Below are 25,467 nucleotides of genomic sequence, written 5' to 3'. Positions count from 1 at the left end.
GAGGAGAAAGCCTCAATGGTTTTGAGAAGAAATGAACACAAAGTAAACGTACACATTTCCACTTCACCATCAGCTCAGCCCACGTGGTGTTCAGTTCTCCCAGCTCCGCCGAGATCTCACAGGCCCGCGTCTCATCGCTCACTTCCATCAGGAAGTTTCCAGCAGAGTTCAGCAACTGGTGCACAGGACGCCACCGAGGCAGATCTGGTACAGGAGTCTGCAAAATAATAATAATAATCCTTGCATTTGATATAGCGCCTTATCACGTCTTCGAGATGTCTCAAAGCGCTTCACAGACTATATTGTGAATATACAGTGCCTTATCATGCGGCCATAGTATATTACACTAAATATTGTAAAGTGAAGTGACTGTATATTTTGTGGGCGAAACGCGGCAGCCAATTGCGCACAGCAGTGCCCCACAAACAGTCGTGGATTGAGTGACTAAATGATATATATTTTTTAATTTTTCTTCTTTTTGGAAAGGATTATTACAATTTAAACACTTTTTTTTAATTTAGCACAACTGTGCTATACCATAGTGCGGCAAAGGTGTGCGACACAAAGAGACACAGACAGAGAAAAGAGAGAACTGCATGGAAATTAGAGGGTCCTGTTGCAAAAGCAATTCGAGGACACTTTTGTGAACTTCTTTCTGATCAGAAAGGAACTAATATAGTACCTCTGAAGGGATGGGCATCTTGTGTGCTTCAGAGAACCATCCCCACAGTGAGCGGCCAGCCTCCCGGTACAGCCCCCAGGTGGTAATCACGCGCTCCAAAACCTCCTTCACATCCCACAGGAACTTGCTGCGCTCACTCCATTCCGATTCAGCCTCCCTCAAGCAATTGGTAACATGCTCGTGGTCACCGGCTGTCGCACCACAGCGCAGAATGGAGAGAAGAACTTGCAGTTTTACAGTTTGTCACATCAATAAGTCTCACACTTCAGAGTAATAAGTGGCAAATGTAGGCACTGATTTTATAGGCAAACGCAGCAGCCAATTTGCTCACCGCAAAGTCCTACAAATGTCCACAAAGTGAGTGACCAATTTCTCCAGACATAAACTGGCCAGGATGTCAAGTTACAAGTTACCCCAATGAGACACAGACAGGATCTCAGGTTAATGTCTCTTCTGAAGGATGGCACCTCCGCATGCTCTCCCTCCCCCACCTCCCCTTGGACCTGAAGCATCTGACTGCCCCACAGATCAGAGAGCTACTGAATGAGCCAGAGTGACTCCTGAAAGGCACTCAGTCAAAAGTGCCATGGGAACACTGGCTGGGCAGCAGAGAGTTAATGAACCACATGCTGCTCTGCATCCTACAGAGAAGGTCCTAAACATCCTTGTCAACCTGGGAAACAGGGCCACCCGCACACCCGTCCATGGTTTGAATCACCAGTCAATGGCTTGGTTCACGTGCAATACTCTGTGTGTGTGTGTCTGTGTGTGTGTGCGGGGAGGGGGAGCGGGAGTGTGTGTGTCTGGGGGGGTCTGTGGTGCTGATTGAGTGCAGTGGATTCTCACACACGTGACCAGATGGAGGCCTGTGGCAGCCTCCCTCACGCCCTGCGTACCCAGTGCTGCTCGGCTCACACACTCGCCGACAGCCTTCCGCAGTCTGTCAAGTGCTGCCTCCACCCGCGCTGGAAACCGCTCGCCCTCCACAAAGCCCTGCAACACAACAAGAACTTCAGGGAGCGAGCAGTGAGGCGGCGGACACCACCACAACTCACCCACACAGCACTCCACTGTCCAACAACTGCCTTTGTGATGAGTTTAACACTCCCCACACCGGCTCCCCTCCCCACACCGGCTCCCCTCCCCACACCGGCTCCCCTCCCCACACCGGCTCCCCTCCCCACACCGGCTCCCCTCCCCACACCGGCTCCCCTCCCCACACCGGCTCCCCACACCAAGACGGCCTCACTAGTATCTAGTAAAATCCAGGAATGTCTCTCCAACACACTCTGACCCGGAGGCCAGATCACAACTGACTGAATCACGCTGAAGCCTGTGTGGCGACAACCCTGAGCTGGGGGTGACTCACTTTCCAGTCCAGCAACAGGTGCTCCACCTTGTCCTGGTCTGTATACGGCCCACGCCAGGAGTCCAGCCTCACCGTGGACGAGGAAAGCAGGGCCAGGACAGAGTACCGGCTGGCACGGAACTCCAGCCTGACCCCATGGTGCTTGGCAGTTACTCGCACACCCATAAACCTGTTATAAATTGTAATATTACACACAGCTCATTACAGCACAAGGCAGCAGAGAGAAAGCGAGCGATAGACAGACACAGACAGACACACAGAGAGGGGGGGGGGCAGGATGGAGATGCACTGCATTGTGCTGTGATAATCATCATTATAATAATAATCCTTACATTTGGTTTAGCGCCTTATCACATCAGAAGGATGTCACAAAGCGCATTACAGGATTTACTGTGTATTTGTAGGCAAACGCATCAGCATAATTGCGCAAAGCAATGTCCCACAAACAGCCATTGGAGCGAGTGACCATTTTTATTTGGGGGATTGTTGGCCAGGTCAACGGGCGAGAAACTCCCTTCTCTTTTCGTCGCGGCCTGGGATCTTCAGTGTCCACCACAGGGAGCTTGGTTTAACGTCTCATCCGAAAGACGGCGTCTCTGACAAAGCAACACACCCCCAGAGCGTCAGCCTAGACTGCGTGATGTCAGCCACATCCCCAGGTATCAAGCAGAATCTTACAGCAAAGACCCTCGGGCCTGCTCTCTGTCAGCCCTCCATTCAATCCCCTCCCCACTCCCCCCCGTTTCATATTCTTACTTTATTTTCAAATATTTGACTATTTCCTTTTCAAAATCTGACATGAATTCTGTTTCAACCTGTGATTGGGAGCTCGGAGGCAACAGGAGACAGACCATCATTTAGAGAAAGACAAGGAGTGTTGCAATGGAGAGAAATTCTGATTAACAGTAATAATAATCATCCTGACATTTAAAATAGCTCCTTATCATGTCTTTAGGATACACTGTAAAGTGAGTTGACTGTATGTTTTGTGGGCAAAACGTGGAGTAACAAAAGAAGCCACAGAAAGAAAGGCATTGGCAGAACAACCTCCTTAGCAGCTCCTCCATCTTCTGCTGTGGGACGGTCTGAGCCACACCTCCGGCTCCCGCCTGGGCCGCAAAGTCCTGCAGGATTCCCAGATGCACTTTGTTTTCTTCCATCAGGGCCTAGGAACACAAATTACCCCAGTGAGGAGCAACAACAAGTCTGCAGAGACGTCCTGATATATCCACTGACTGCCCTCACCCACCCCACTGACTGCCCTAACCCCCCCACTGACTGCCCTCACCCCTCCCCCACTGATTGCCTCACCCCCACATTGACTGCCTCACCCCCCACTGACTGCCTCACCCCCCAGCCCTATACCCATTGACAAACCTGGGACACATTATCTGACAACATTATACAAACCTTAAACATCTGGAGGTTTGTGTGTGCCCGGCTCGCTGCCTCTTCATAGTCCAGTTCTTCTGTGCTGTCTTCTGTCAGGTGGCTCTCTACTGTACAAACCCAGGCTCCCACACTGTCCAGTGGCGGGGGAAGGCTATAGTCCAGGGCCACCTCCCACTCCTTCATCTACACAGACACAACAGACAATTTATAGTGAACCCGAGCTCCTCTCCAAGACTCCGCACACCATACAGACCCACACACCAGGGCTTCACAAGCCATCAGATCAGGGCTTCACGGTCAGCACAACTGCTGCAACCTCCAGTCCATCAACCTCTGTCTTCCACAGTGCTCCACCATACTCTAGTCGCAGAAAGATGTGTTCTAGGTGATTGTCTCCCCATCACTCCTGATCCCACAGACAGGCAGCCCAAAGCAATGGCTTCTCTGGTTACCGTGGCTCGCAGCTTGGTCCAGGTCTGTTTCAGCCGCACTCGGTCCCCAGGAGGTGACGATGCCTTCTTCAGAGCAGAGAGGACAGCCATGATGGATTTCTTCCTGTCATTTATGGCAGCATCGTATCTCTGGAACATCTACAGTGAGGGAATACAATCAGCAAAGGACAAGAGGGGTAAACAGTAACAAACAGCAGGATTCACACAAGGTCACCCTCCACACTATTTCCATTGTAAGAGAATCTATCTTGTGCCCAACACTGTGCCAGCCACCCACCCAACCACCAATACCTTGTGCCCATCACTGTGCCACCCATCGACCCACCAATACCCCGCCACAGAATGCCTACACAATTATCAAGCTTTGGCCACACAGACGGGGGCAGCAGGTGAATACCAGATGTCCATCACAGAGCCATAGTGGGAGAGTCCTCACCTGGTATTTCTCCTCGTACCGTACACCCACTGCCTGAACTAAGGCTTCAGACAACTCCTTCTCATTCTGGCTCAGCCATTCTGTGATCTCCTCAGCCTTTCGGGTCAGATCCTCCTGGAAGGCGAGAGACAAAGTTACACAATGGATGGTCCCCCACACACTCACCCCCCCCCCAGACATTTCACACACACCCTCCCCCAGTCGAGGGGCACCTATGAAGGCCGGGGACCAGTTGCCAGACCTGCCCTCTCTGCTGGAGACAGTGGAGGAGAGAAGTACAACAACAACAAAAAACTTACATGTATGTAGCAGCCTTCACACCACGCAGGGTAGCGTCCTGGAGCGAATGAGTGAAAACAGAAATAAAAAGAGAAAGGCAGAAACATTTCATCCCAAGAAGAGCCACAAAGTGTTGAAGAGTGAGAGATCGTAGATTACCTGGTCTCTGTGGAAAGGGCGGAGTTTGTTTCTGAAGAGAGCAGAGGGTTGGGCCAAAGGAGCCAGCTCCTGTTACAATAGACAGGACACAGATCAAAGAGAGAGACTAAAAAATGGGATGCTTACATCAGTCGCTGGACACATGAGGGGAGGGAGAGAGAGAGAGACATAGTGGATGTAAGAGAGGGACAGAGAGAGACAGACAGAAAGAATGTAAGACCATGTAGCTTGCTGGGAGGGCCTAAGACTCCACCATCAGCCTTCCCTTTAACCTGTGCCCCATCACAGAGATGATGTCCATTGGCCCTCTAATGCCTTCTCTCTCTCTCTCACCACTCTCTCACCTGAATCTGGGCTCCTTCTCCTCAAGTGTTTATTCTCTTTTAAATATTATTAGGATCTTTGCTTCAACAGCCACTCATAGCAAACTATTGCATGCTCTAACCTCCCCCTTCGCTGTGACAATCCTCAGCTTGCACCCCCTTATTTCTAAGTTACCAAGCGGGGGGAATAACCTTACTCTAAGGATAGAGACGGGATGGCAGAAAAAGGATGAAACTGGGATGCAAGGTGTCTTCGAGCTGTACCATACTTAGGAAGGAAATTGACAGAATATCCTGAGGAGCTTGCAGAGGGGCTGAAAGGTTACTTGTCTATTATTTACTTTGGGGCCGGCTGGCAGGAAAGTGAAACTGTTTATGGCAATGTCCGTTCATGTTTGTGAAGAATTTCACTAACAAACCTTTCGAGTAAAAGAACGGGCCAGGTTGCAGGGAGACAATGGAAATAATACAATAGACCAACGCAGAGAGACCCCAGGCTGGGCTGGGCGAGAGCTTCTGACTGCAGCACTCTGTACCTCAGACTCCCACTCCCCCGTGGCTGGCTGCTTGGAGAACTGAAGAAACTGTGAGACGTAGGTTATAATCGACTTCTCATCGGGATTTACCACATCCACATCTAGGGAAAAAAACACCATCAACAGAACAATTCACTTCTCATTACATCCCAGCCTGGAACTCACTCCCAGGGCTGTTAATCTATATATAAACCCTCGAATCCCTGGATTAGATCCCAGTCTGGAACTGACTGCTGGTGTTTAGTACCTTGTGCCTCCAGGAGCCGGGCGATATTGAAATGCTGCTCTGCAATGCGGAATGCCTCCTCCAGGTTCTCCCTGTTTGTCCGGTTCCTTAGCTTCTCCATATCCACTAGGCCAGGCTGCAGGGCTCGGATAATGGCCAGGAAGGCAAGGCCACTCCTCCAGCTGGTATTAAAGTTGTGAATCTCAATCCCCACCTTCCTGTGAGCAACAAACAAATTGATTTACATTAGCACTCAACTTAATTATGTGCTGTTGCCCCAACTCCCACCCCGCTCCTGACCCGCGCTCCCCTCACAGCCAGACAGGAGGAGGAAAGGAATTCATTGGGGAAAGCACAGCCGGAAGGTCTTTCAATATCAAATAAAGTCAGCGTCTCACTTGGCCTTGTCCTGAGCCCAGAGTAAGAGTGCTTTGCGTGCGGACACCTTCCACTTGGTATGCAGGGACGGACTGTGTCTCCGAGGTGGGCTCCATGAGGATTCGGAATCTAAGCTGCACAGCGACTCCACTGAGGGTGGGCGGGAGAACTCCAGGCTGCCAGCCAGCTCCTCTAGCTGTAGGGAGAAATAGGACAGCGTTACTTACCCCGACACAACGGCTCACCCCACAGCAGGGCAAACAGTTTAAAAATCATAGAATCATAGAATTATACAGCACAGAAGGAGGCCATTCAGCTCATCGTGTCTGTGCCGCTCTTTGAAAGAGCTATCCAATTCAATCCCACTCCCCCGCTCTCTCCCCATAGCCTTGCAAATTTGTCCTCCCCAAATATCAATCCACTTTTCTCTTGAAAGTTGTTATTGAATCGGTTTCAACCACCCTTTCAGGCAATGCATTCCAGATCTGAACAACACTCGCTATGTGAAATAAATTCTCCTCATCTCCCCTCCGGTTCATTCGAAAACTATCTTAAATCTGAGTCCACTGGTCACTGACCCACCCGTCAGTGGAAATAGTTTCTCCTTGTTCACTCTATCAAATCCCCTCATAATTTTGAATATCTCTATTAAATCTCCCCTTAACCTTCTCTGCTCCAAGAAGAATAATCCGAGCTTCTCGAGCCTCTCCTGATAACTGAAGCCCCTCATTCCTGGTACCATTCTGGTCAATCTCCTTTGCACCCTCTCCAATGCCTTGACATCCTTCCTAAAGTGTGGGGCCCAGAACTGAGCACAGTCTGTAACTGAGGCCCTAACCAGTGTTATATATAAAGGCTCTTCATAACTTCCTGACTGTTGTATTCTATGCCCCTATTTATAAAGCCCAGTATCCCGTATGCTTTTTTAACAGCTTTATCTACCTGTCCGGCCACCTTCAAAGATTTCCTTATACAAATCCCCAGGTCCCTCTGTTCCTTCACCCCCTTTAAGACTGTACCATAAGCGTATATTGCTTCTCCTCATTCTTCCTCCCAAAATGCATTCTCATTTCTCTGCATTAAATTTCATCTGCCATATGTCTGCCCATTTCAACAGTCTGTCTAAGTCTTCCTGCAGTCTGTTACTATCCTCGCCGTTTACTACTTTTCCTAGCTGCAAGTTGGAAATTGTACTCTCTATACTGTAGCTCATTTATATAGAAAAAAGAGCAGTGGTCCTAACCCCTGGGAACACCACTGTATACTTGTATATCCTCCAGTCAGAAAAACATTCACCACTACTCACTGCTTTCTGTCTCCCAGTCAATTTTGTATCCATGCTACCACTGTCCTTTTAATACTTCTTTTTTGCTGATAGGGGAGTGGGATTATTTTGGGAAGCTCTTTCAAAGAGCCGGCACGGACACAATGGGCCGAATGGCTTCCTTCTGTGCTGTATAATTCTATGATTCTATGAACTCTATTATGCGGCACTTTATCAAATGCCTTTCGAAAATCCATACATACAACATCAACTGCACTACCTTCATCCGTTAATTCATCGAAAAACTCTATCATGTTTGTCAGACAATAATAATAATCCTTGCATTTGATATAGTGCCTCATCGGTCTTCGAGACATCTCAAAGTGCTTCACATGATATACTGTAAAGTGGAGTGACTGTGTATTTTGTGAGAGAAACCCTGCAGCCAATTGTGCACAGCAGCGTCCCACAAACAGTCGTGTATTGTGTGACCAATTTTTTTTAAAAAGGATTATTATCCCTGGAAAAGCGACCAATCAACTAACAACCAGGTTCCTACTTACTGCTAGGAAAACAGAGGGGTGTGGAGTAAGTAAACTCACCTAATGTTTCGCCCTTCCCGGGAATCAAACCCAGGTCCTCCCGTTTGCAAGGCGAGTGCTCTAACAACTGAGCAACAGGACTGCACAGGTTTAAAGTTTTGCAGACTGTACAGACTGAGGGAGAGTAAGAGACACGAACGAGACAATCAGCACCAGACAGGAGTGAAGCCCGGCGGGTAGTGTACCCAGGAGCCGGCATTGAGACTCAGGGGAAAGTACTCACATGGAAATGTAATATGATGGACCAGATCAGTCCCAGGATGATGGTAGGCCTCCCTTCAACAATATCAGGAACATTGATGTTCACCAGTTTGATCTGAAAGATAGTAACAACATGTAGAGAACAGGCCTGGTCAGCAACACCTGTTTTTTACACTATTGGTTTATTATTCCCAGACCAGTAACTGGGGCAGGGAGTCATCCCACTCAGCTTCTGTTAATACTGCAAGCCAAAGCCCTAATGGGAAGAGTGGTCCCAGCTGGACAAACAGCAAGAAAACTTGTCATACAGCGATATCAATGGCAAACTGTGTGGTTTTAGCTTGTTAGATTTCAGCATTTACACCAACACACACTATGGGGTCTCCAAGCCTTGGCTCTTGCTAACCTGCGCCTAACATTTTCCGGAATTAAGTAAGCAGGATGCATCCCTCCAGGGAGAGAGAGCACATTCCATTTCAACAATCTATCTCTGGGATTTCCATGCGTAGATGGGATGCATGGAAATCTCAGCTTGGTTTGGATACTCTTAATAATAATAATAATAATCCTTACATTTGATATAGCGCTTTTCACGTCGGGAGGACGTCCCAAAGCGCTTCACAGAATATACTGTAAAGTGAATTGACTGTATATTTGTGGGCGAACGCGGCAGCCAATTGCGCACAGCAATGTCCCACAAACAGTCGTGGATTGAAAATGACCAATTTATTATTGTTTTGTTTTGGAGGGATTATTATTAGGCTCTGTGTGGAGAAAGGAAACTTGCCCAAGGTTTCGCCCTCTGCCTGGAATTGAACTCAGGTCTCTCGCTTGCAAAGCGAGCGCTCTAACCACTGAGCTACAGGACTCCACAAGCACGGTGATGGGTTTCCGTGTGTGTCAGTCACCCAGCTGAGCAAAAAAAAAGTTTATTATTCCAACTCTCTAGCTCTCCCCCAAATTGCTTTGGCTTTTCCGGCTTAGGTACTTAACAAGTTCCTTTTTGAATCAATGTAGAGACAGAGCCTCAGCAGTTGAGGCAGACAGAGCTATAGCAGTGACAGGATACACCATCTCACAAACCAGCAACTCGGTCGGTCACTTCCTCTACTCACCGATTTTTTCCTTAAAAATTTCAAAGCTGTCTCGATGTTGCTCCTCCATTGAATGGGATTTCTCAGCCCTCTTTCCCGGGGCTGGAGGAAGACCAAGGAAAATGAATGTTACTCCCAGGGCAGGCCCAGACACAGGCACGCACAGCATGAGTGGCCATCACAATGCCCAGCTGCTCAGCCCCACGCCAGCCCATCCGCCTGCCCTCCAGCTCTGCCAGTCCAACCCCTCCCCACCCAACCCCACCCTCCAGCCCAAACCTTGCCCCCTCGCACCTGGGCCACGCCCATCCTGCCTGCCCTCACCCCTCCCATCCCAGCACCAACTCTCACAACCATTTCATCCACAGAGTCCTCTCTATTCCCTCCAGCTCAAGCCCACATACACATGAAATTTCACCCTCTTTCTGGGTTGTCTTGAAACGTGACCCTTTAAATTTAAGATTGTTCACAAACTATGTAAAATCCTTGAATTCATCTTCATTTGGAACCCAGATCCTAAAAAAACAGAGTGAGCTTGCAATGTGTGGCAGATGGAAAGGCACCCGGGCGTGGGGGGGGGGGGGGGGAGCTGGGAGTCAGTGCTTTTCGCCTGAGGAAAGTTGAGTAGATATAATACAGGACTGAACAATGGGGTCCTTCCTCACCAGCTGCTGACCGGAGAGCACCTCCAGCAGGTCCAGGAGTCGGTGTCCGTTCTGCAGGTCAGTGAAGAGATCATTTACAGTGGACGGAGTCTGGTGCTGTCAACATAAAGAGAGAGACATGAGCATATCCGTCAAAGTGCACATCATCGGCCCACGTAGAGGCTGCTATTCTTTTCCCAACTCCCCCAGACTTGCTCCCTCCCTCGTTTACAAGCTACACCTCAAAATATACCTCTTTGATGCGCTATTGATCACCTTCACCCTCCTCACTACCAGCTGTGGTGCCAGACCACAACTGTCAAGCGGGTGTGGAGGGGCTGTGTGTGTGGAGGAGCTGTGTGTGTGGAGGAGCTGTGCGTGAAAGGCTGCGCATGTGGAGGAGCTGCGCGTGCGGTGGGGCTGCGCGTGCGGAGGGTCTGCGCGTGCGGAGGGGCTGCGCGTGCGGAGGGTCTGCGCGTGCGGAGGGGCTGCGCTTGCGGAGGGGACTGTGTGTGTGGCAAGGGCTGCGCATGCTGATGAGCTGCATGTGCGGAGGGTCTGCGCGAGAGGAGGGGATGCGTGTGTGGAGGGGGCTGCGTGTCAGGAGGAACTGTGCATGTGGAGGGAGCTGTGCGTGTGGAGGGGGCTGTGCGTGTGGAGGGGCTGCGTGTGCGGAGGGGCTGCGTGTGCGGAGGGGCTGGGCGTGTGGTCCCAAGCTCAGCGCTTTGGGACGTCCTCCTGACGTGAAAGGCACTCTATAAATATAATTTGGTAGTTGTTGTGGAGTGGTTGTGCGTGTGCACGGAGGGGCTACACGCGTGTGTGGAGGGGCCGTGCGTTCGCGCGAGTGTCCGTCCATGTGCACGTGTGGCTGTGTTTGGGCGAGGGCTGTGTGTGAGGGGCTGTGTGTGAGGGGCGGTGTGTGATGGGCTGTGTGGAGTGTAAACGATACTCTCTCAAGGACACGCGGTCCCTCTCGGTACCTTAGCGAGCTGCGTGTTCATCCAGTTTGTAAAGGTTCGGTTCTGAACCTGATCATGTTCAGCTGTAACACAAGACACTCAGTGTGAGCACACACCCCCCAGCACCCTCACCCCCCCCACCCCCAGCACCCTCACCCCCAGCACCCTCACCCCCCCACCCCCTGCACCCTCACACCCCCCACCCCCAGCACCCTCACCCCCCCCACCCCCAGCACCCTCACCCCCCCACCCCCAGCACCCTCACACCCCCAGCACCCTCACCCCCCCCACCCCCAGCACCCTCACCCCCCCCACCCCCAGCACCCTCACCCCCCACCCCCAGCACCTCACTCCCCAGCACCCTCACCCCTCCACCCCCAGCACCCTCACCCCCAGCACCCTCCCCACCCCCAGCACCCTCACCCCCCCCACCCCCAGCACCCTCACCCCCAGCACCCTCACCCCCCACCCCCAGCACCCCCCACCCCCAGCACCCTCCCCACCCCCAGCACCCTCACCCCCCCCACCCCCAGCACCCTCACCCCCCACCCCCAGCACCCTCACCCCCCCCACCCCCCAACCCCCAGCACCCTCACCCCCCCCACCCCCCAGCACCCTCGCACACCCCATCCCCCATTACCCTCACGCACATCCCACCCCCAGCACCCTCGCGCACCCCCCACTCCCCAGCACCCTCGCGCACCCCCCACTCCCCAGCACCCTCACGCACACCCCACCCCCCCAGCACCCTGCGCACCCCCCAACCCCAAGAAACCCTCGTGCACCCCCCACCCCCCAGCACCCTCGTGCACCCCCCAACCCCCATTACCCTCACGTACATCCCGCCCCCCAGCACCCTCGCGCACACCCCACTACCCAGCATCCTCGCGCACTTCCCAGCACCCTCATGCGCACACCCCCAGCATCCTCACGCACCCCTCTAGCACCCTCACACACCCCCCCCAGCACCCTCGCGCACACCCCCCCAGCAGCCTCGCGAACACCCCCCAGCACCCTCGCACCCCCCAGCACCCTCGCGCACGCCCCAACCCCCAGCAACCTCGCGCACCCCCCACCCCCCAGCATCCTCGCGCATACCCCTCCAGCACCCTCGCACACACCCCCCCCAGCACCCTCGCACGCATACACCCCCAGCACCCTCTCGCACCCCCCAGCACCCTCGTGCACCCCACAGCACCCTCGCACACCCCCCAGCACTCTCGCGCTCCCCCCAGCACATTGGCGCACCCCCCAGCAGCTTGGTGCACCCCCCAGCACCCTCGTGCACCCCCCAGCACCCTCGTGTACCCCCCAGCACACACGCGCACGCCCCAGCATCCTCGCACACCCCTCACCCCCCTCGCTCACACCCTCAGCACCCTCGTGCACACCCACCCCTCAGAACCCTCAAGCAGCCCTTCAGCACCCTTGCTCACACCGCCAGGAACCTCGCACACACCCCACGCTCCAGCACCCTCGCTCACATCCTCAGCACCCTCATGTACACCCCATCCCCAAGCACCCTCAAGCACCACCCCAGCACCCTCGCTCACACCCAGCACTCTCGTGCACACCCCACCCCTCAGCACCCTCACCCAACCCCCCAGCACCCTGGCTCACACCCCCAGCACCCTGGCTCACACCCCCAGCACCCTCGCTCACACCCCCAGCACCCTCGCTCACACCCCCAGCACCCTCGCTCACACCCCCAGCACCCTCGCTCACACCCCCAGCACCCTCGCTCACACCCCCAGCACCCTCGCTCACACCCCCAGCACCCTCGCACAATATGCATGCAGCAAAAATGCCTTTTTGCCTTTCACCGCACTGATTGAAACCTACCCCGGTGAAACTGCACGAAGCTGGTCACCAGGTGAACATATTTAAGAATGTGAAGACTCAGTATCTCGACCATCCTCGCGCTACCCCACCGAAATACTCGCAGATTTAATTCAACTTAATTAACAAAACCCAGCCTGAGACAGGAGCAGGAAGGACAGAGCTGGGGCCGAGGCTCATGCTCCCCCTGCCCCAAGTTCGCTCGCTCACTCGCTCTCTCTCACTCATTCCCTCACTAACTCCCTCCCTCGCTCGCTCGCTCCCACCCTCGCTCCCTCCCGCCCTCGCTTGCTCTTTCCCTCCCTCGCTCGCTCCCTCCCTCGCTCCCACCCTCCCTCCCTCGCTCGCTCCCTCGCTCCCACCCTTCCTCCCTCCCACCCTCCCTCCCTCGCTCTGTCGCTCCCTCCCTCACTCGCTCACTCCCTCGCTCACTCTCTCTCTCCCTCACTCATTCTCCCTCCCTCGCTTGCTCGCTCACTCCCACCCTCGCTCCCTCCCACCCTCCCTCCCTCGCTCGCTCTCTCCCTCCCTTGCTCTCTCCCTCCCTTGCTCTCTCCCTCCCTCGCTTGCTCCCTCCTTCGCTCGCTCCCTCCCTCGCTCCCACCCTCCCTCCCTCGCTCCCACCCTCCCTCGCTCGATCCCACCTTTCCTCCCTTCCACCCTCCCTCCCTCCCTCGCTCCCTCACTCGCTCCCTCACTCGCTCTCTCCCTCCCTTGCTCTCTCCCTCCCTTGCTCTCTCCCTCCCGCCCTCGCTCGCTCTCTCCCTCCCTCGCTCACTTGCTCATTCCCTCCCTCATTCCCTCGCTCGCTGACTCCCTGGCTTGCTCACTCAGGTTCCATGGTTTTGTGCCACTTCAAACTCTGAAGGGGATGACTTTGAAAGGCAGAGCTCCCTGTGATTGACACTGTTAGCTGGAGTTGAGTCCAAGCAGGTCAGCTCCTGTGCCATTGTCAGATGTTTCGCACTCTGTCCCAAAATACCCTTCATCTTTTCATGTCACAACACACAACACCTCTCGGCAAATCTCCTCCTTCTCCTCCCCTATACTGGGGTCGATTCCATCTGTTCCCTGCCCGAGAGACCATTCTGAATGTGTGAGCGGTGACTGTGAGCGCTGGCAGGGGATAGACCCCAGGGGCACCTCACCCTGATACTACCCCACACAACACACAATCTGTCCAGCGAAGGCTACTGCATACTGAGGTCAGCCACTCAGCACAGAGCGAGGCTGAGATTAGTAACACACAGAGCGAGGCTGAGATTAGTAACACACAGAGTGAGGCTGAGATTAGTAACACACAGAGTGAGGCTGAGATTAGTAACACACAGAGTGAGGCTGAGATTAGTAACACACAGAGTGAGGCTGAGATTAGTAACACACAGAGTGAGGCTGAGATTAGTAACACACAGAACGAGGCTGAGATTAGTAACACACAGAGCGAGGCTGAGATTAGTAACACACAGAGTGAGGCTGAGATTAGTAACACACAGAGTGAGGCTGAGATTAGTAACACACAGAACGAGGCTGAGATTAGTAACACACAGAGCGAGGCTGAGATTAGTAACACACAGAGTGAGGCTGAGATTAGTAACACACAGAGCGAGGCTGAGATTAGTAACACACAGAACGAGGCTGAGATTAGTAACACACAGAGCGAGGCTGAGATTAGTAACACACAGAGTGAGGCTGAGATTAGTAACACACAGAGCGAGGCTGAGATTAGTAACACACAGAGTGAGGCTGAGATTAGTAACACACAGAACGAGGCTGAGATTAGTAACACACAGAACGAGGCTGAGATTAGTAACACACAGAACGAGGCTGAGATTAGTAACACACACAGTGAGGCTGAGATTAGTAACACACAGAACGAGGCTGAGATTAGTAACACACACAGAACGAGGCTGAGATTAGTAACACACAGAGTGAGGCTGAGATCAGTAACTCACAGAGTGGTTCAGTGCTTCACCGGGTAGTGTCGGCATTAGTATCAATGATGGAGATACAGTACAACACATTCTGTGCTGAGTTACTGATCTCATCCTTCCCAAATTCTCACCCTAAGACTATAGCATTGAACTGTTTCTTAATAAATCCTGCGTTAACCACTCTCATTGGTAATGTTTCCCATTGTTAATGACCCTCTGGGCTGAGCCCTGACTTGGATAGAAACCGAGGTTGCTGCGCCCACATTATTAATCTCTTGCTCCTCACCCATCATCCCCACAGACCAACCAAGATATGCACAGTATCAGTGCTCGGCTGTGACCGTACCCCAAGAGAGAGAGAGAGAGAGAGACAAAGGGACAGAGAAGTGCAGGAGGCAGACATAACTGATGTTTTATGTGCACAGCGAAACCACAACTTATACAGCGTTGTTCACACAAGATAATATCTCCAAGCTCTTCACAGAGAGGGGACACAAAGGGCATATTATAACCCCCTTCCCTCCCCCCCCAGTGATTTTATATCCCGCCACCTCCTCTGTGTTGAACAGAAGTGAAGAGTAATTAGGTTGGCCGTTGGTGGAATAGAATCTAGTCTGGAGCGCCTGTACTCTATGCAGTGTCGCTCACAGCACATCCACCAGCCAACAAACACAGGCATCCAGAAATGGGTCACAGGACAAAGGAGCCTTGTTTCCAGCACTAGCTCAGTCACACATTGCAGCACCACATAAAACCCCCGAACTGTCACCTACGCTCCCCAGTGTGGGGGGAGCATTATTCTTTCTCTAATCCATACTATTTCTGACCTGTGAACGTGGACAGATAATGTAGAACTTTACTCCCTCTCTAACTCATGCTGTCAATGATTTCAGAATATGGATGGCAGGTGTAAAGGGACTGTGGATGGGCAATGTAAACGGAGCCTTATTCTGACTCTAACCAGTGATGTTGCTGACTTGGGAGTGTGGACAGACAGCGTGGAGGGTGCTTTTCTCTGTATCTAACCCGTGCTTTCTTTGACCTAGGAGTCTGGTTGGGCAGTATAAAGGAAGCTGTACCGTGTCCGTAACCCATGCTGAGAGTGCAGACGGACAGCGTAGAGGGAGCTGTATTCTGTATGTAAGATATACTGATTAAGATTACTGCAGTTGCTTATTTTGGACAGTAATTACAACAACAAATTACATTTGTATAGCGCCTTTCACATCAGGGGGATGTCCCAAGTTGCTGGACAGTCAGGGATCCACACCTGAGCTAGTGGTTGGGATCAGGAAGGGTGGAGATCGGGGAGGATAGGGGGCTGACCAAAGGCATGGTTGAAGAGGAGAGTCTTGAGGGAGGTAAGGGAGAGGGCGAGGCGGAGGGACTGTGGGATGGAGTTCCAGAGGGTGGGGACAGAGAGACTGAAGGCTCGCCCGCTAGCAAGGTGGGTACATGAAGCAGGCCGGAGCCCGCTGAGCGGAGGGAACAAACAGGTTGGTAGGGGGTTAGGAGGTCAGAGCGATAGGGAGGAGCAAGGCCATGGAGGGCTTTGAAGGCAAGGACAAGGATCTCGAACTGTATCTCTGAGTGATGGAGTTCCAGTAATCAGAGTTAATGCAGTACTTTATACAGTATTTCATTCAGCTGTTCAGAGTCTAAACCAAGTACTGTATAAAGTAACAGATATGTCCTCTGGTGGGGGTTGGGGACACTGTCACTTGACGGCCGCGTGTTGTCCGTGTGCTGTGTGCTAGAGTATCTCCGCAGTGGGATTACAATTCCTGCCATGCATGGCCTTTACGTTGCACTGTGAACAATGTCAGGTATGCAGTCCCTACAGTGACCTTCACAGGCCCACACAGATGATGGAGATGGAGACACCTGCACAGAGCAATCGGTTTCCATTACAAACTGCCTGAGCGAGGCTGCAGGAAAGGCAGACAGTGGCGGCAGGGGGGCACTCTGCTGAGAATGAGGCTGGTTAGAGGATGTGCAATAAACCAGGTACCAGCGATTGTGCAGGATGGTAACAGTGTACAGGCAACTACATCCCTGTGTGCCAATTTGATGCCAGACACTTCAATAGGGAAGGGAGAGAGGAGGAGGGGAGAGGGAACAGCGGGAGGGGAGAGGGAGCAGGGGGAAGAGTGTAGAGGGGCGTCCTCTTGGGACGTCCTTCCGACGTGAAAGGCACTCTATAAATGTCATTTTTATGTTGTTGTAGAGGAAACAGGGGAGTGGAGAAATTGGGAGGAGGGAGAGCAGGGGGAGGAGGGGAGGGAGGGGAGCAGGGGGAGGAGGGGAGCAGGGGGAGGGAGGGGAGCAGGGGGAGGGAGGGGGAAGAGGGAGAGGGAGCAGGGTTGGGATAGGGGAGAGGGAGCAGGGGGTCAGGAATAGGCGGGAGGAGGGAGCAGGGGGAAGAGTGGGGGAGGGGGAGAAGTGGGGGAGGGGAGCAGGGGAGAGGGAGCAGGGGGAGGAGGGGAGCAGGGGGAGGAGGGAAGAGGGGGAGCGAGCACCAGCACAGACACAATGGGGAGAGAGCAGGGAATGGGGTTAGAGTAGAGAGCTCCAGAGGGGAGTCATGGGCCAAATGCCCCCTTGTGTGACTCTATGACTGTAATCTGGCGAGAAGTTCAGACCAGGTCCTTGCTGGGAGAGCATATTCACTGGGAGCTGGGCTGAGACCACCCCACAGGTCACTGACTGTAGGTAGTGAGGGCCATGTTTGAGCCCTGACCCCGGTGAGGGTAGGCTGGCACCTCGCCTTTCTGTACTGCCCCTTTAAGTGCACAGATGCAAATGATATTTCTTCCTGGATTTGGGTATAGTCTAATAAACAAACTATGGTAAGTAATGATGTGCTGCCTGACCAACTCACAAACAGTGGCCTGACCAAGGAGGAGGCTCAGTACTACATCACACTGCTGCGAGCAGCATTCTCTCCCCTGGCACTGTCCTGCATTGGTCACTATATTATAGAATGGTCACCCCACTTTAGAAATGATGTCAAGAGCAGAGAGGGAATGAGAGGAGATTTACTAGGATGACACCGGCAATGAGCAGTTTGGACTGTGAGCAGAGACTAGAGGAACTGAGGCTTCGTCCATTGGAACAAAGAAGGTTGAGGGGTGACTTGATAGAAATCTTTAAAATCATGAGGGGTTTTGATAAGAGTCAATAGGGAGAAATTATTCCCATTTGTCAGTGAGTCAGTGACGAGAGGGCATCAATTAAGTTAATCAACAAAACAACAAATGTCCTGCTGGAGTGGTTGAGGCAGAATCCATACTAACATTCAAAAGGGAACTACATAAATAACTAAAGAGATGTAAACTACAGGGGTAACAATAACAGAGCGAGCTGGGAAAACGCAGCAGGTCAGGCAGCATCTCTGGACAAAGGAAAGTGAGTCAACATTTCGGGTCCACGACCCTTCGTCAGAACAGTCGTGGTCGTGGACCCGAAATATTGACTCACTTTTCTTTCTCCATAGACGCTGCCTGACCTGCTGAGTTTTCCCAGTTCGCTCCGGTTTTGTTTCAGATTTCCAGCATCTGCAGTATTTTGTGTTTTGTTAAACTACAGGGCTGTGTGAAGGGCAGGTGAATAGGATGGAACGATTGCTCTTAAAAGAGCAGCACAGACACGTTAGCTGAATGGTCTTCCCCTGGCTGTAAATCTCCCTAGTTCTATGATTAGACTGTGTGGGCACTGTCTCCTGTTCTTGCACACGCCTAATAATAATCCCTCCAAAACCAAAAACTATAATAAAAATTAGTCATTTTCAATCTACGACTGTTTGTGGGACATTGCTGTGCGCAATTGGCTGCCGCGTTCGCCCACAAATATACAGTCAATTCACTTTACAGTGTGTTCTGTGAAGCGCTTTGGGACGTCCTCCCGACGTGAAAAGCGCTATATCAAATGCAAAGATTATTATTATTATGCTTCCCTCTCACATTGCACCCAGTACTGCTCACTGATACACCAACACGCAGCTCAACACATAGTTCACAGGCACTGCACTTATCCAGCAGAGCAAGCGGGGAGTGTGTGTGTGATGTATCCGTATGTATGTGTGTGTGTGTGTGTGCGGGGGGCTGGGTTGGGGCTGCCCATGTATATATAAACACTGCTCTGTTGGTTGATAGGGAGGTTCCTACCTTGCAGCATCAGCTTCACATGGTCTATGTTCATCCCTGTGCCCTCGTCCCCCTCCGGGACCGAACTCTCCATAGATGCCATTATTCCGGGGCTGAAATGTCAGTCAGCAAAGCAGAGCCGGGAACTCACATCCAGCTGCACAGTTTATCCCTGTCACGGCACAAAGACCACATTTACACCAGAACGCGAGTCTGTTGCACCTCTTACCCACAGCCTCATAACCAAAAGTGAAACTCTGCAGCAAACAATCACAGGATTCAGTAACGAGCACCAACAAGACCGGGTCCACCCCACAGTACAGCACACCCGAGGAACTCACTCTCCCCTTCAACGCAATTACTTGGCTCACACCCAGAAGTACAGCGAGACAGAGAGAAAGAGAGAGACCAACCCAAAGGTGTAATTGGGGAGTGTGTTATGCTGTGACTGATTTATGACAAAAGGGCTTTGACAGAATTCCTTTGTTCAAATCTTTATTCATGTACAGTGGGTAATGTTCTGCTTCGCCTTTCAGACACAGACTCCTTCCAGCTCTTAACTAACCTCAGCAGCACACAGTTCGGTGGGGGGATGTTGGGGAGAGTGAGGAGATTGAAGTCCAAGTCATTAAAAGTACAGCACTCTATAGAAAACTGGAATTGAGTGTGGATTTCAGAGCTCAGTCTCTCCTCTCTGGCACTATTAGGCTCAATCTCTCCTTCTGACAGCGCTGTGTCACTGTCGGTACTTATACTGACAGCTGCTGTGCTGAGAAGGGACAGAGTGAGTGTAGTGCAGTTGTCACCCTACACCTCCTGAGCTACGACCGAGGGCAGCCTCGGAGTGTGCTGGCTGACTGGAGAAGAGAGGAAGAGTGGAACACAATAACCCTGTACATAAGGGGCACCTCACAGGACCAGACAACACAACTGCTCCCACATGTTCTGCATGTTATTACAGATCAGAGAAGGGCTGTGCTGGCAAGATCAGGCAATGTATGAGCATCTGTCAAAGAGAAATGTGTATAAACAGCTTTTATACAGCGAGGCAAGTAAAACCAGCCAAGCCTGTCCCAGGCATCTATGATCTGACAGCCTATTGACTCAAACAAGCAGAGCATTGATAGCCAGTATGGACCATTGAGCACATCGCTCCTGTGCTGTTTACTCACCCACTAGAGCTCTCGAAATATAATAATAATCATCAAATAGATTGTACATGTAGTGTTATTGATGTGGCTATTATCCAAAGTGATTACACTGTAAAAAATAAGGAACTAGAGAAAATCAGGATGCATATCATCTACAAATTGAATGTGGATGTATACGGCAATGTAAAACACATATAGATCCTACAATCATAGGTGCAACTGGGACTGTTAACAACAACAACAAGATTACATTTGTATAGCGCCTTTCACGTCGGGAGGACGTTCCAAGGCGCTGGACAGAGTACAGCATTTCAGACCCGAGCTGGGGTTGGGAGGGTAAGGGAGATAATAAGACTTTTATAAGAAGAAAATAAGAAGTTAATAAGGCTATTCAGAAGTAGCTCGACAATATACCTGGTGAACAAAGTATTAGCCTCCTGCAAAAGGTAGCTGTTTTAGGAAACTCAAATATACTGAAAGTAACATCCGTTCACATGTAACATAAATTAAAAAAAATAATCCTTGCATTTGATATACCGCTTTATCACGTCGAGGCGTCTCAAAGCGTTTCAGAGAATATACCGTAAAGTGAATTGGCTGTATTTTGTGAGAGAAACGCAGCAGCCAATTGCACACAGCAATGTCCTACAAACAGCCATCGAGTGAGTGACCAATTTTATTTGGGGGATTGTCGGCCCGGGCACCGGGAGAGAGAAACTCCCTTCTCTTTTCGAACAGTACCATGGGATCTTTACCGTCCACCTAAACAGGCAGACGGGACCTCGGTTTAACGACTCATCCCAAGTATGGTGCCTCCGACAATGCAACAGCTCCCCAGCGCTGCATTGGAACGTCAGCTTAGACTATGTGATTTAAAGCCCCGATGTAGGCTTGAACCAACCATATGACTCGGAGACGAAAGCGCTACCACTGAGCTTGACTCTACTCTAATCCCATTGCCTGCTCTCTCCCCATTGTCACTTGCAGTAGTGTTCAGTGTTCTGACAGTCTGCGTGCAAACATTTCTGGATTTACTAGCCATTCATTCCTGCATTGTGAATGACCGGCATATGGTAATAAGGGAGGAGAGCCTGAAAAAGACCCTGAGGTCCGTATAGGTTGTCTCCCAGTCTCGTCCCTGGCTGTGGGGTCGAGGGGTGGGGAGGGAAAGCTCCAAGACTTTTAACGGAGGTCGGTCTGTGCCTGTTCAGGTGGATGTTAAAGCACTATTCACAAAGCGGAGTTTCTCCTAGTATTCTGGCCAACAAACCTCACCTATCTTCAACATGCTGCGCCTCTCACTCTCCTAAAATACCTGTGTTAGATCAGCACACTGAGACATCCCAAACCCTTCATACAAATCAGTTACCTTGAGCTATAGTTACTGGCAGAAAAACATATCAGGTAAGGAGCCAGGATTCCGTGCCCACAGGAGCGTGAAGGGAACAGTAATAATGGACCTCAAACTTTCAAATTTACTCTCCTCTTCAGTGAGTGAGGAGTGAAGGAGAAAGAAAGCACAGACATCAAAAACCAGCAAGATGTAACCCACTAAGGTCCACCTCAAGAGAAGAGTAGCCATGCAGTAGAGGTTCCTGAGGGAGGGAAAGAAGCTGGAGAGTTGGCATGAGAAAGCTCTTACCTCCAGATTTTTCAGGAAAGCCTCCAGAGCTGTGCTCACCCTGTCCCACTTGCTTCTTTTCCAGACTTTGTTCCCCTTACTTGCTGATCCTTGCAGTTAATTAGGCAATTATGGTATTTCTCTTTCACTCCGGATGTACTTTCACTTTTCTGCTCGGCAGTGACTCACCAACCCTCAACCAGTCGAAGCTGAGAGGGAGAAGAAAAGTAAGCAGAGAATTCACTGTCAAGCTGTTCCTCTGCAGAGGAATCTCACCGTCCCAAGGACTGACTTCACTACAAAGTTCCTCAGCGACAGACAACACGATCAGAGGGAGCAGGGACAGCACACTGAAAGTCACCTTGTTGTGAGCTCAGTCTACAGCCTGCCATCCGTGCTACTGAGCCTTGAGAAATCCTTCGTTCAGCTGGCACAGTGAGAATCTGTCACCCTGAATCTGTGACGCTGGCCAGAAACAACATGTAACAATATAATCGAGGGCTTTGAGACATACTCCCAACGTGCAACCCACTTTTATCAAATGAATGGATTATTATTACTTTCAGAATGAGTAATAATAATAAATAATCCTTTCATTTGATATGGGCACTTTTCCCCCAAAGGGAGTAAAATCCCTCCCTTTCTCCTGTTTACACTGAAGGAATTCCCCGCAGAGTCGGAAACATCTCTGGAATCCAATTCCTTCCTCCAAAACTCTGACAGGAAGTGCAGAATTTTATATGTAATCTGTGCATTTTATCAGCCCCTGTAACAAATCTGTCAGTGCTTCCAAAGGGAACTGCTGGGTTTGTGATGAATACTTTATTTTGTGATGTCCAACATGCATCTGAAGCCACAGCAGCCATGTTCACCTCCCTGTGACCATGACATACAGGAATCATACATTGGCTCTCCTGTATCCCTGATAGCGAGAGAACTTCCTCACACATCTGGATACCTCAACTCCCACAGTATCTCCTCCACTTCCCATTGCGAAGAGATACTCAATACAACTTAATGAATTAGAGAATAACATACACAAGCAACTTCTTTTAATCCAGGCGTTCAACAACAAATCACATGCGTAAAGCACCTTTCACATCAGGAGGATGTCCCAAGGCGCTAGACAGACAGAGTTATGGGCCCGAGCTGGGGATCGGGGTCAGGGAGGATGGAGGGCAGGGGGGGAAGCAGGGAGATCGAACGGTTGAAGAGGAGGATCTTGAGATGAGTCTTGACGGTGGCAAGGGAGGGGGCGAGGTGGAGGAAGGCCAACAGTGGGGCGGGTCAGGCGGGGACGTGGGGCAGGCCAGAGGCCGCAGAGTGGACTTGGCGGCCAGGTTGATATGGCGTTACAGGTCACAGAGGTAGGAAGGAGCAAGGCCGTGGAGGGCCTTGAAGGCGAGGACGAGGATTTTGAGTTCTATCCTCTGGGGGATGGCAAGCCAGTGGAGCCGGGGGAGATGGGGTCACAAGCCTGGTACGGGAAAGGCCACAAGCTGCAGAGTTCTGGATGATGGTGCAGTTAGTGGAGGGAAGATTTATATGTGGAATAACGCCCTACTGGGAGTGAGTTACAGGCTGGAATCCAATCTAGGGATGCGGGGGTTATAGACAGAACATATCTCAGAGTGAATTACAGGCTGGATACTAAAGCAGAGGTTCACAGATTTATACACTGACTAACACACTCCCAGGAGTGAGTTACTGACTGGACTCTAATTCGGGGATTTAGACTGAGCTCCCTTGTTAAACGTAAGATGTTATATAATAATAATAATCCTTGCATTTGGTATAGCGCTTTTCACGTCGGGAGAATGTCCCCAAGCGCTTCACAGAATATACTGTAAAGTGAATTGACTGTATATTTGTGGGCGAACGCGGCAGCCAATTGCGCACAGCAATGTCCCACAAACAGTCGTAGATTGAAAATGACCAATTTATTACTGTTTTTTGTTTTGGAGGGATTATTATTAGGTGTGTGGAGTAAGGAAACTTGCCCGAGGTTTTGCCCTCTGCCTGGAATTGAACTCAGGTCTCTCGCTTGCAAAGCGAGTGCTCTAACCACTGAGCTACAGGACTCCAGAATAATGTAGAATTATATACTATATGTAGAATAACACAATCCAGGAGTGAGTTACAAGCTGCGCAGACTGCCACAGAAGGTTGCCTCGATTCAAACCTTGGGTTGGCAAGTACGTCCCCTCTAGCCAGCTCAGCTCGAAGGAGACCCCGCTTATCTTCACCCCCACTCCAGAATAGTAAACGCATATTCTGTTCATTACTGAAGCTTTGTGGAGGTGCTGAGCAACATGTGCAAACTGAGTTCCCTTGTTATGTGTGAGAGATGTTGCCAATCTGTAAAATTAGAATTTAGGATCAAAAATTAGGTTTGTGACAGGACCATACAGACAACAGTAGTCCAGGGTTTGTGTGTGTGTGAGTGCCATCACCAATAATGGATAAATGTGTTAACACCAATCACTTTAGCAGATTGATCTATAATGCTTTGTTGCAGTAGTAGGTTACTTGGAGTCACTTTGTCTGCCTCTATTAATAGATGCTACCTAGTGGTTGCCAGCCAACAGAAATAATATTTATAATCCTCTCTCCAGCTAGGAGGAAGGCAACTAAACACAGCTGCTGATCACAACACCGCACACAACCCTCTTATCACCACACAGCCCCCACATCACAACACAGCACACACCTCACTACACCATAATCCCATCTGATACTGTACAACTTCTTTAATGTGTGGCATCTTCTGTCCATGATATAGCAGAATTAACAAAATAATCAATGCATTTGGTACGCAAACATCGAGAACATCTTGAGTGATTCACAAAGTTTCTATGAAGTATAGTGACTGCATAGGTGTGAATTCCCAGGTTTCAAAGACTCTGTGTTGAAAGGTGACAATTTCCTGGACAATCTGGTGCTCACCTGGATGGTAGCTCTGGCCGCCAGCACATGACTGACTTAGCAGGGCACCAGGTGACAGGATTAGGCGCAAGAGGCCAGGATTCCAGTGGGGTAAGTGAGCAATGACCTGGTGGCACCCAGGATACTTTAGCCACAATTGTCAAGTGTAGTGACTGCCTTTATGTACACAAATACGGCTGTAGGATATCCCTTTTAAAAGTAAAAGGACACTGGGAGTGCAACGAAAGGTTGTGTGCTCAGTAACAAATAGTTACTGACACAGCCAGCCTTTGGATTGAGAATGATTACAATGACCATCAACGGCCTACTCTTTTCCAAAGGCAAGGTGGGAACTTTAATATCCACCTAAGACACCCACGAAAGGGAACCTCAGTTTAACACCTCATCTAAAGGAAAGTCCCACTGACCAATGTAAGGAATACATTGCTTCCTTCAGGTCTGTACTGGAACAACAACATGGATCCCAGTCTGGGCAATGGCCTGCCTCGGGAAGTGGCTACTGTAGTCTCCGATTATTAGACACTGGCGGAGCTTTCCTCTGTGGACTTGTGTCCAGGCGTGATATGTGCTGAATAGATTAAACATGAGCTCCCGTGTCTCTCCTGTAACCTTGCAATACAGGAAGAGAGCTATCAAATAATAAACCTTGTATCTGATATTGTGCCTTTCTTGTCAGGAGGGCATCCCAAAGGGTTGCACAGGATTTCTGTAAAGTGTAGTAAGTATATTTTGTAGGCAAACACAGCAGCATACAATAATGTCCAACAAACAGAAGTGAATGAGCAATTTTATCTGGTGAATTAGTGACCAAGACACAAGGAGAAACTCCTTTCCC

General features: G+C 50.8%; 1 protein-coding gene across 1 annotated transcript in view; it reads right to left on the bottom strand.

Moving 5' to 3' along the window:
- LOC103189761 overlaps positions 1-22,115 on the bottom strand; it is a gene marked incomplete at its 3' end in the record, with an annotated part of 38,056 nt that extends 15,941 nt beyond the window's left edge. The window contains exons 1-19 of the mRNA XM_007910265.2: positions 22,048-22,115; positions 21,708-21,895; positions 18,936-19,086; positions 11,021-11,082; positions 10,059-10,154; positions 9,415-9,495; positions 8,322-8,414; positions 6,253-6,428; positions 5,876-6,072; positions 5,629-5,729; positions 4,770-4,838; positions 4,332-4,445; positions 3,896-4,033; positions 3,462-3,626; positions 3,099-3,217; positions 2,052-2,220; positions 1,579-1,675; positions 683-873; positions 53-217 (exon numbers count right to left, since the gene is read on the bottom strand). Of these exons, the coding sequence (XP_007908456.2) occupies positions 53-217; positions 683-873; positions 1,579-1,675; positions 2,052-2,220; positions 3,099-3,217; positions 3,462-3,626; positions 3,896-4,033; positions 4,332-4,445; positions 4,770-4,838; positions 5,629-5,729; positions 5,876-6,072; positions 6,253-6,428; positions 8,322-8,414; positions 9,415-9,495; positions 10,059-10,154; positions 11,021-11,082; positions 18,936-19,017 (2,115 nt within the window). The remainder of the gene's footprint in view (positions 1-52; positions 218-682; positions 874-1,578; positions 1,676-2,051; positions 2,221-3,098; positions 3,218-3,461; positions 3,627-3,895; positions 4,034-4,331; positions 4,446-4,769; positions 4,839-5,628; positions 5,730-5,875; positions 6,073-6,252; positions 6,429-8,321; positions 8,415-9,414; positions 9,496-10,058; positions 10,155-11,020; positions 11,083-18,935; positions 19,087-21,707; positions 21,896-22,047) is intronic.
- Between the last annotated feature and the right edge of the window lie 3,352 nt (positions 22,116-25,467).

The sequence above is a fragment of the Callorhinchus milii genome, unplaced genomic scaffold, assembly GCF_018977255.1.
Source record: "Callorhinchus milii isolate IMCB2004 unplaced genomic scaffold, IMCB_Cmil_1.0 Scaffold9, whole genome shotgun sequence".
Taxonomy (NCBI): Eukaryota; Metazoa; Chordata; class Chondrichthyes; order Chimaeriformes; family Callorhinchidae; genus Callorhinchus; species Callorhinchus milii.
The sequence above is the reverse complement of the archived record's forward strand: the minus strand, read 5'-3'. Positions and strand labels throughout refer to the sequence as shown.